Source organism: Hemitrygon akajei, chromosome 27 (genome assembly GCF_048418815.1).
Source record: "Hemitrygon akajei chromosome 27, sHemAka1.3, whole genome shotgun sequence".
NCBI lineage: Eukaryota > Metazoa > Chordata > Chondrichthyes > Myliobatiformes > Dasyatidae > Hemitrygon > Hemitrygon akajei.
The window spans coordinates 43,964,601-43,975,819 of record NC_133150.1 but is presented as its reverse complement, the minus strand read 5'-3'; the positions used below and the strand labels follow the sequence as shown (position 1 = coordinate 43,975,819).

The following is an 11,219-nucleotide window of genomic DNA, read 5'->3' as shown; positions in this document are numbered from 1 at the left end:
ACTCATGAAAGCTGTAATGAAACAGAGAACAAAGAATGTCTAATAGAATTGTAGAGTCATACAGCAAGGAAACAGGTCCTTCGGCCCAACAGGTCCATGCCAGCCCAGAGTTCCATCCAAGGTCATCCCATTTACTTGCAGCTTGCCCATAACCTTCTCAACCTTTCCTATCTATGTGTCTGACAACTGTCTTTTAAAGATAAAGATTTGCTTTCTTTGTCATTTTACATGGAAACATACAGTGAAATACATAATTTTTGCCAACAGGTGATGTGCTGGAGTCAGCCTGCAAGTGTCGCTATGCTTCTGTCACCTAAAGAGCATGCCCACAAAGCACAGCTAGCTGAAACTAGAACATTCAACGTTCATACCATTGATTAGCAGCTCCAAAACAGAAGACGGGATTTCCTGCTCTTCAAACTTATGTTTGGTCTTATCATGAAGAAGGCTGAGGATAGTCAGGTGGGTGTGGGAATGGAGAGAAGAATTAAGTAACTTGGAAACAGGAATCCTAGATGGCCATGTGCACAGAGGGTAGGTGTTCCCATGGCAAACGTAAATATTTTGGTGGCACGGTCATACAATGCCATCTGATTCTTTTAATCTCACTCAGAGTAAATGATGGCCGGCTGGTGACGTAGTGGCATCAACGCCGGACTTTGGAGCGAAGGCTCCCGAGTTCGAATCCAGCCGGCCCCCTTGCACACTTCCCATCCGTGCTGGGTTGAGCGTCGAGCTAGCAACTTGGCCTCACAGAAGTAAGAAAGCCTGCTAAAAAAATGCCGTCACAGTGGCGTCCTGATGACTCCACTCAGAGTTAAGGGCTTTCTTCTTTTCTTCTTCAGGATAAATGAGGCACAATGATTATCTTTACCTGCCAAACGAAGCGGTGAATTACTTTTTATAACCCCAGAGAACCAGCTAGACGGTTGCAAGAATACATGATGTTGGAGGATATGTTTTTAAATCCTTTTCTGACAGGCACTGGCTGAGCCCAGGTGCGGAGTAATGGCAGACTCCCGATGCAGAGACGGAAACGAAAGGTTATACATAGGAATTCCAACTGAACATCGGTGGCTCGACTGAGCAACACTGCAAGACAAATCATTCTTAACACATTGACCCCACAAAAGGCACTTTGCAGGAGTCCACTTTATATAATCACAGAATGCAGAAAACCTGTGCCAGTCACAATTAACTTAACAAAAGTAAACAGAAAGTACCAAGGCTTAATGAACTTAGTTATGTCACAACCATAGATTCAGCAGCACAGCAAATACAGCAATTATGCTCATGAATATGCAGGTGTCAGCTAATTATTATTTCATTGTGATGGTATTTAACTCCATTCTTTTTGTCGTAGTCCTTGTTGAGGCTTGACAAAAGCACAGCAACATTTTGCTGCCTGCTTGCATTTGGCCTTGCCTGAGAAATTAGACGGTCAAGTCAAATGACTCTGGAGACAAGCGATATTTGTTTTATATGACAAAAGCACAGCAACATTTTGCTGCCTGCTTGCATTTGGCCTTGCCTGAGAAATTGGACGGTCAAGTCAAATGACTCTGGAGACAGGCGATATTTGTTTTATATTTAATTTCTCCTTTCAGCTGTAGTGTTGGCTTTATTTTCCATTCTCCATGAGAGTTTTGGTTAACAATCTTGTTTGGCCTAGTATTTATTGTTTTTTTTCCCTCTAACTCTGCTCACATTGAAGTCTGAGATATATTGACCTGCTTCAGCGTCTCTCGCTCTGCACTTGGGCCATATTCGAATGTAGTGACAATTAGTAAATACAGTTGCTCGAGAACCCTGGAATCCCACCAGTCAACACTGTAGAGGCCTGCAGAGCTCATGACAGTACACCCCTCCCTAAGGGCAGCACCTGATGGCTTAGGGAGCCCTGGGGAACTTGAAATAGGGCTAGTAGACCCGAGACGGACCTAATGCTTTCAAGACAGGGCTGGAAAAATTTGAATCAGATCTGATACTCTTCATTAGGGGCTGGAAAAATTTGACACTGATCTGACAGTCTTGAGACAGGTCTGGAAAACTCAGGACATTGCAAATATAATTTGCAAAAATTGAGTACCATAGGAGAACTAACAAATTTATCGATCCAGAGACACTTGGAAAAAATCATGAATGTAGACTTGGGGCACTCAGAACATAGCCTTGGGATATAAACTGATTAAAGAAGGCACTCTCACCTCCAGCTGACTGATATTGAAGCAGCTCTTGTACATCCATTGGGTCCATTGATCATGGGATCCATATGTCACAGTGAGCGCTGGCAATGATGGAACCCAGGTGCGGAGAAATGACGGGCTCCCATGTAGAGACAGAAACCAAAGGTTATACATAGGTCCACAGAACATTGGAGCCATAACTGAATGACACCACAAGACGAGTCATTCTCAACACAAGGACCCTGCGGTGAATGGTAATCAGGAGTCCGCTGTAAATAACTACAAAATGCGGAAAACCAGTGCCGGTCACAAGTAAATGAAGAAGGTTAAGCAGAAAGACAGGGGCTTAACGACTCTATTTAAGACAACAATTAGTAAATACAGGTGTTCGAGAAATGCAGAAGCCCAATGCTCTATGACATGCTGCAGAGGCCCACAGAGCTCATGACAGCAGAGATGGTCTACTTGTCAGTATTTGGGTAACAAATGGTTACAAGAACATTACTATTTAAAATGCAGTTGTTTTTCAAATATCTTTTTAAAAGATTAATATTAATAAGTTTTTGAACAGGCTTTCTAAAATACTTCATTTATTTCAATCTGTCTCTATTAGACTTTTATTAATAGTACTTGAATAAATGCACGTAAACAACCAACAGGACACAGCCTTTTTCCATAAAAAAATGGCCATAATTATTGTTATCAATTCATTAATTAATGATAATCTCTCCTTAAACTTACCCCACTACACAACAGAATTTCTTTAGGTGATTATCGCCAATTTGGACACACACTCTCAAAAAGGTTCTCCATCACTGGGCTAATCTATGCTTGGTTTCACAAATGTTGAGAAGCCCACGTCATCAATACCTAATGACATCACCCAGGGTGGAAGAGGCTCAAGGAAACATTTACCTCCCATGAGCCATCCGGCTTTCTGTTTTAGCTCTGAATTTACTTTGGTAAAGCAGCCAGAATAATCAAAGACCTATCCACCTCAGACAATGTCTCTTCCCTCCTCTCTCATAGGCCAGAATCTACAAAACCCTGAAATCCTGTACCACCAGGCTCAAGGACAGCTTTTCCCTGCTGTTCGAAGACTATTGAATAGTTCCTTAGCAAAATAAGATGGATTCTTGGGCTCACAATCTACCTCGTTATTATCTTTTTCCTTATTGCCCACCTGCACTACACTTTCTCTGTACTCGTAGCACTTTATTTTGCGCTCTGTTATTGCTCTAACTTGTAATATTTCAATGCATCATGTAATGAATCCATGCACAGTATACAAGACCAGTCTTCCACTGCATTTCACTCATTATCATTATCACCATCATCATTACATGCCGTGTCGTATGACATGGGTGATTGTAGTCTTGTGACTGTGATTATTTTTGGCAAATTTTCCTACAGAAATGGTTTGCCATTGCCTTCTTTGGGGCAGTCTTTACAAAACAGGAGACTCTAGCCATTATCAATACTCTTCAGAGATTTTCTACCTAGTGTCATCAGACTTGTGATGTGCACCAACTGCTTATATGACCATCCACCATCTGCTCCTGTGGGTTCCTGTGGTCCCTGATCGGTGGTGGAGGGGGGGCGGGGTTTGCTGAGCAATTTCTGAACCTCACTCAAGGGTGACCTGCAAGCCAGCAGAGAGAAGGAGCATCTTACTCCTCCTTTGGTAGAGACATATCTCCACTCCACTGCCCAAGGTGCAGTTCTGGATATCCAATTACGGGAAACGTGGAGGATTTGGAGGGGGATCAGAAGAGGCTCACCAGGATGCTGCCTGGATTAGAGAGTATCCGCTACAAGAAGGGATCGGGCAAAATTGAGTTGTTTTCTCAGGCGCATCAGAGGCTGAACGGAGTCCTTATAAGTTAATGAGACGCAAAAACAGGGTAGCTTGTCAGTTTTCGTTCACAGTGTAGAAATCACAAGTGCTAGAGGCCAGGCATTTAAAGTGAACAGATGGGAGTTTAAAGGAGGTACGAGGGGTCCGTGTTGCTGCCTGCTACGGAAAGCTGTTGGAGTTGCTGTGCAGGCGGTGTGCAATCTAACAACGAGTGATTGTCTTGGATGTCTTTTCTTGATTGCAAGACCCTGCTAGACATTGTTAATGTAGAATACTGTAAGTACGGTTCAATGGTTTGCTGGAAAGACCAGCCACCGGAGAGCTGTGCAGCCTTGGTTCTAGCGCAGGGTCACAAAGGACATGCATTTAAGATCTTTACACCTCTCCCCTCCACCACCACTGCAGAAATTCAGCACATGTGACATTAATAAAACAATTCCAATTCTGACGTCTACAGTCTTTCTTCTCCCCAGAGGCTGGGTCATTCCTTGTTTCGTAGTGTGTATCTGAAATGTACCAAAGATAAGCAGAGCAAGCAATTACAATCTCTTTGCCTCCTATTTATTCTAATGTATGATTATTTTACTGGGTGTAACTATTATATATTTCTACTTCTGATGTTGTGTTCCACAATGATTAACTCTCAAGGAATGCAATTTTCACATGGTTTTGATAGAGTACAAGAAACATCCCCCATGTAAAAATTATCTAAAAGCATTCCAGCGTAATCCAACCCTTTTTGCTAATTCGCACCTCACTTCCTTGGTGACTTTTCACTGGGTTGGTCTTTGTACAGTTCTCTGGTCCATTATAATCCAATCCCACAAGCTCTGACTTAAAGCTGCAATTCCTGAGTCCAGTTTGATGAAGTCCATCAGGATGAAGGGAATAATCTTTGTTCTCTGGTTGCTGCCCTTTTCAGAGTGTCTTAAAAGGTAATTAAATCTCTTCTTCAAACATTTACACTTGTTGATATAATTTGGCACCATAAATCAGTGTAAAAGAAAACTACAGATGAGGGAATCTAAAGGTTAATTATGATAACTTCATGATTTTTCTGGTTTGTTTCAATGTCATATAATCTGTTTCGCCCTAGCAAGTAAAAACTTCAAGTCAGCTAGAATTAGGAGAGAGCTGTTGCCTCACAGCACCAGAAATCCGGGTTCAATTCTGACCTTGGACACCCTCTGTTTTGGGTTTGCAAGTTCTCCCTATGGCTACGTGGGTTTCTTATGGGTGGTCCAACTTCCTCCTATATCTGTACATCAGTAGGTCAATTGGTGGCTGTAAATTGCCCCGGTATATGGACCAGTGATAAACACTGGGGGTCAAAACGCTGACTGTTAATCCTCTCTATAGATGCTGGCTGACTTGTGGAGTTCCTCTAGCATTATGTGTTGTGAAACACCGTGGGAAGTAGAGTCATAGAATCATAGAAAAGTATTACTCAGAAACAGGCCCTTTGGCCCATCCAGTCATTTTGAACCATTTAATCTGCCTTGTACCATCGACCTGCACTGGGACCATTGCCATCCATACCCCTACCACCCTCGTACCTATCTAAGCTTCTCTCAAGCGTTGAAGTCAAGGTCGCATGCACCAGTTGCACTGGCCTCCACACCCTACACTACGTTCCACACCCTCACAACCCTCTGAGTGAAGAAATTCCTCTCATATTTACCTTTCAACCTAAACCCGTGACCTCGAGTTGTTGTCCCACCCTACCTCAGTGGAAAACATCTGCTTCCTTTTACCTACCTATGTACCCCTCATAATTCATATACCTATCAAATCTCCTCTCAGTCGTCTATTTTCCAAGGAATAAAGTCCTAACCTAATGAGTCTTTTCTTATAACCCAGGTCCTCCAGACCCAGCACCATCCTTATCATTTCTCTTTGTACTCTTTCAAGTAGGTGAGAATGTCAGGAGACTGAAACACGGGGTGAATGTAGGATCAGTATAAATGTGTGGGTGATGGCAAGTTGGTAAATTGGTTTGTTATAGTCATGTGCAAAGAGGCACAGTGAAAAACTTATCTTGTACATTATTCATTGAAATCAATTCTTTACATCATGTGTTGAGGTAGTACAAGGTAAAACAGTGACAGGCATCGAAGACCAGAGGACACAGCCTCAGAATGGAGATGAGGAAGAATTTCCTCAGCCAGAGAGTGATGAATCTCTGAAATTCATTGCCACAGGCAGCTGAGGAGGCCAAGTCATTGATTATATTTAAGGCAGAGGTTGATAGGTTCTTGATTAGTCCGGGTGTGAAGGGATACGGGGAGAAGTCTTCAGAGAAAGCAAAAGAAGAGAAAGGCTCAAGTTTTTTTTCTTGCCTTCTTTCGTTAGGATATTAGTAGAGTTGTCAGGCAGGATAGATGAATGGTCATCTTGCGGGATATGCGGAGGCAAGGAGATGTCCAGTGTCCCTGTCGACTACTACTGTGAAAAGCGCATCCAGCTGCAGCTTCCAACAATCTATATTAAGGAGTTGGAGCTGGAACTGGATGAACTCTGGATCATTCAGGAGGCTGAGGGGGTGATAGGTAGAAGATATAGAGAGGTAGTTGCACCCGAGGTGCAGGACACAGGAAAATGGTGGCAGTCAGGAAGAGGAAAGGGGTTAAGGAGCCAGTGCTAAGTACCCCTGTGTCCATCCCCCCTCAAAAGGATACTGTCAGAGGAGTGGGGGGTGCCCAAAGAGGAAAGTCACAGTGGTCACATTTCTGGCACTGTCTGCCTCTGCGATTCAGAAGGGAAAGGGTGGGTGGGGGAAAGAAAAGGCACACTGTGGCAATAGGGGATTCCTTAGTTAGGAGAGCAGACAGGAGGTTCTGTGGGCGAGAACAAGATTCCTGGATGGTATGTTGTCTCCCGGGTGCCAGGGTCCGGGATATCTCAGATTTGAGTCCTCAGAATTCTCAAGTGGGAAGTGAACAGCCAGAAGTCGTGGTCTACTGTTTTCTCGAGCACCTCTGCACCATCTGCCAAGAGTGGAATTTCCTGGTGGCCAACCATTTTAATTCCAATTCCCACTCCTGTTCTGACCTCCTCTTTCGCAATGACGAGGCTACTCAGCGTGGAGGAGCAGCACCTGATATTCCGTCTGGGTAGCCTCTAACCTGATGGCATGAACATTGATTTCTCCAAATTAAAAAAAAAATTCCCTCCTCCTTCCTTCACCTTCCATTTCTCACTCTGGCCTCCTATCTCTTCTCACCTCGGTGCCCCTCCTTCTTCCCTTTCTCCAATGGTCCACTCTCCTTTCTATCTGCTTGCTTCTTCTCCAGCTCTTTTCCCTTTCCCACCCACTTGGCTTCACCTATCACCGTCTAGTTATCCTCCATCCCCTTCCCCCCCCCCAACTTTTTATTCTGGTGTCTTCCCCCTTCCTTTCCAATCCTGAAATGTCATCTGTTTATTCATTTCCAAAAATGTCACCTGACTTGCTGAGTTCCTCCAGTATTTTTTGTGTGTTGATTAGGATTTCCATCGTCTGCAGAATTTCTCATGTTACAAATTTGTAGGTGACAGGTGGAGCAAGTTGGGGAAGTGATACAGGGAAAATAAATCTTGTTGGACAGGTGTGTGGGAGGAGAGCACCGGGATGGGGGTTACTTGATATTGGAAAAATCAGTATTCATACCACTGAGTTGTAAAATACCTAAACAGTAAATGAGACACTGTTCTTCCAGTCTGCCTTACTGTAGCACTGGATAAGACTGAAGACAGACAGGTCAGTGTGGTAACAGGGAGGAAGATTACAATAATACGTAACCAATGTTCAAGATGGCTATTGGGGGTCTACGCCTATGTTCACCAATGCCGAGAAGACCACATTGTGAGTGAAGAATGCTGTTGGCCAGGTTGGAAGAGGTGCTGGTGAACCCCCTGCCTCACTCGAGCTTACCAGCATTCTAGTTTTGTTCTGGATTTCATCAGGCACAGTTCCAGCTTCTGGTGTGATTAAAAACACATACCAAAGATAAGCTGAGCAAACAGTTTGATTACTTCACCTCTCTGCCTCCCATTTATTATAAATGTCTGATTATTTTACTGGGTGCAACTGTTACATATTTTTATTTCTGATATTATGTTCCATGGTGATTAAATCTCAGCCAATACAGTCTTCAGATGGTACTGACAGAGTGACTATACTTCCCCTGTGTAAAATTACCTGAAAACTTTTGTTGATGATTCATGCCCCATTTGCCTTGTGATTTACATTGGGTTGGTCTTTGTATTAGGTTCTGGTGTATTATAATTCAGTGACACAACCTCCACATTAAGTTTTTCAATTTCTGCCATTCTTCCAATCTGTTCCTGTCTATCTGCTTGTTATGCAATTGTGTTGAGGGATCTAATGAACGTCCTCCATCTCTGGTGGTGTTCAAGGATTCCTTCATCACATCAGTAGCTTCCTCTTGGTTTTCACTACTGTCAGTCATGCAAGTCCCTGGTGGATACTCAAGAATATCATCACACTCAGATGTAGAAGGAATCTTCATTGCTGTTTTCGTAACGCTCATGTTTGTCCAATCAGGGCTGTTAGCACAAGGCCCTGACTCCAGCCAACAAATAGTAGCTCTCTGTGACACTGAGGTTCGCAAGCCTCCACACTGCAGGACAAGGTTGTGGTCCTCTTGAAGGTTCCTGTGCGCTAGAGAAAGCGTAAGCACAGGAGATGCTGCAGATGTTGGACATCTTGAGCAACACACACAGAACTCAGCAGGTCAGGTAGCATCTACAGAGGGCATAACCAGGTGATGCTTCGGGCTGAGACCCTTCATTGCACTTGAAAGGAAGGGGGAAGAAATCAGAATAAGAATGTAGGGAACATGAATAGGTGATAGGTGAAACATGGGGAAGGGAAAGGTGAGAGACTGGGTGGGGAAAGGGGGAGTGGGGCATGAACAAAGAAGCTGGGAAGCAAAAGGGCTGAAGAAGAAGGAATCTAATAGGACAGGACATTGGGCCATGGAAGAAAGGAAATGAGGAGGGGATAGAGAAGGAGCTGAATGGCTGATGAGGTGAGGAGAGGAGAAGAGATGAGAGGGCAATCAGAATATGGAATAGAAAAAGAGAGGAGGATGAAGGGCAGAAACTACTGGAAGTTGGAGAATTTCATGTTCACAATGTCAGGATGGAGGCTACCCAGATGGCATATGAGGTGTTGCTCCTCAAACCTGAGTTTGGCCTCATTGCGGCATTAGAGGAGGTCATGGACAGGCATCGGAAAAGCAAACCTGCTTGGTTGCCACTTTGCCCTCGGACTGCAGCATGACCCCGGGCTTCCTGCTGCCTGCCGCTTTAATTCCTCATCACACTTCGATTCTGACCTATCAGCTTGTTCCCTCCCACACTGCTTACATTGTGGCCCACTGCAAATTTGAGTGAAAGTCACCTCATCCTCTATTGGGGCAGTGCCACTTTTCACACCCAATTTCAAATTTGTGCACGGGGAGAACGTGCAAGCTCCTTACAGGCAGTGGCAGGAATTAAAACTGGGTCGCTGGTTCTGTAGAGCACTGTGCTAACCACAATTCTACCGTGCCGTCTTGCATGACCCCCATGCGGATAATTTCATCACATCAGTATGCACAAACGCAAATGATAAAAGAATTCAGTTTGAAATGTTACAGAGAAAGTGCAGTGCAGGCAGGTTATAAAATGCAAGGCTATAATGAAGTGGATTGTGAGGTTCAAAGTTCATTTTAATGTACTAAAGTCCCACTCAATAGTCTTATAACAGCAGGATATAAGCTGTCCTTGATATAAGCAGTACTTGCTTTCTGGTTCTTGTATCTTCTGCACGATGGAACAGGGGAGAAGAGAGAAATGGGTCTTGGAATACATTGTCTGCTTTACCAAGGTGGTGAGAAGTGTAGACACAGTCTATAGAGGTGGGGCTGGTTTCCGTGATGTGAGCTGAGCTGTCTCCATAACTCTACAGTTTCTTGTGGTCCCAGGCAGAGCAGTAGTCATACCAAGGCGTGAAGTGTAAAGGTAAAATGGTTTCTATGGTGCATCAATCAAAATTGGGAAGGGTTGACAGCGACATGCCAAATGGCCTCCTCGGGAAGTAGAGGCACTGGTGTGCTTTCTTGATCATGGTCATTTCTGCCCTCACAAGTACTTCTTCTGTGATTGGCTCAGCTCTTCTCTCTCTATAAGTATACCCAGCCCTGTTATTGGCATGGTAACACCACCCCCTACAGGTTCCCATGCTAGCTGCACACCTCCTGGATGTCCAGAAGTCATAGCCCGATGGAGGCCTGTCCTGGAGTTGGAGGACTGTCCGTGTGTGTGTGGATGGGAGGGAGGAGAGGGGCTTGTTTTTGCTGCTTTTTTTTGTTGCTTGCTGTGTTCCCTTTTCTTTGTGTTCTGTGTTGTTCCGCTGAGCGTCGTGGGCTGTCTATGTTGGCGCAGAATGCGATGTGACTCTTGGCCCTGGCGCATGTGTTGGATGTTAACACAAATGACACATTTCACTGTATGTTTCGATGTAAATCTGAATCTGAATCTGATTGGAAGTCCATCTCCAACCCTTCACTGTTGTTGGGTCTAAACCCCTGGGACTCCCTCCCCAATAGCTCGCCACTTGAATGGTCATAGCAGTGGCTCACCACTACCTTCTCAAGGGCAGCTAGGGCTGGGCCTTGAAAGCAATGTCAAGGTTGTAGTTACAACACTTCTTCCACGTATCGTTGCAGAATTCCACTGAAGAGACACAAGTCCACCAAGCAAATGATGAGGGAAAAAGGGATCCTGACAAACTTTTGGGAACATAACAAGCTTGATATGGTACAGCAGGGTCAATCCCAGGAGTGTTCTAGACTACAAGCGTCAACTGAGCCCCTTCTCAACTACATGAATGTAAGTACCTCTGGCTGTCTTGCCTGTGCCGGCTGTTTGGATTATGAACTAGATAATATGCATTAGTGCTGTCCAAATGGAGTCATAGAGCACAGATAAAGGCCCTTCAGCCCCACCAATCCGTGCTAGCCACAGTGCCCACCCAGCTAGTCACCATTTCCTGCGTTCAATCTACATCCCTCTAAGCCTCATCTCTCCAGGTACCTGTCCAAGTGCTCCTTCACTGAAACCATTGTCCCTGCCTCAACCACTTCCTCTGGCAGCTCATTTCACCCTCTGTGTGAAACATCTGTTCT

General features: G+C 44.5%; 1 protein-coding gene across 1 annotated transcript in view; it reads left to right on the top strand.

The window, feature by feature from the left end:
* Nucleotides 1-4,781: 4,781 nt before the first annotated feature.
* LOC140717317 (cathepsin E-like) overlaps nucleotides 4,782-11,219 on the top strand; it is a 44,045-nt gene continuing 37,607 nt past the window's right edge. Inside the window, exons 1-2 of the mRNA XM_073030790.1 lie at nucleotides 4,782-4,979; nucleotides 10,761-10,923. Coding sequence (XP_072886891.1) covers nucleotides 4,909-4,979; nucleotides 10,761-10,923 — 234 coding nt within the window. The 5' untranslated portion in view covers nucleotides 4,782-4,908. The remainder of the gene's footprint in view (nucleotides 4,980-10,760; nucleotides 10,924-11,219) is intronic.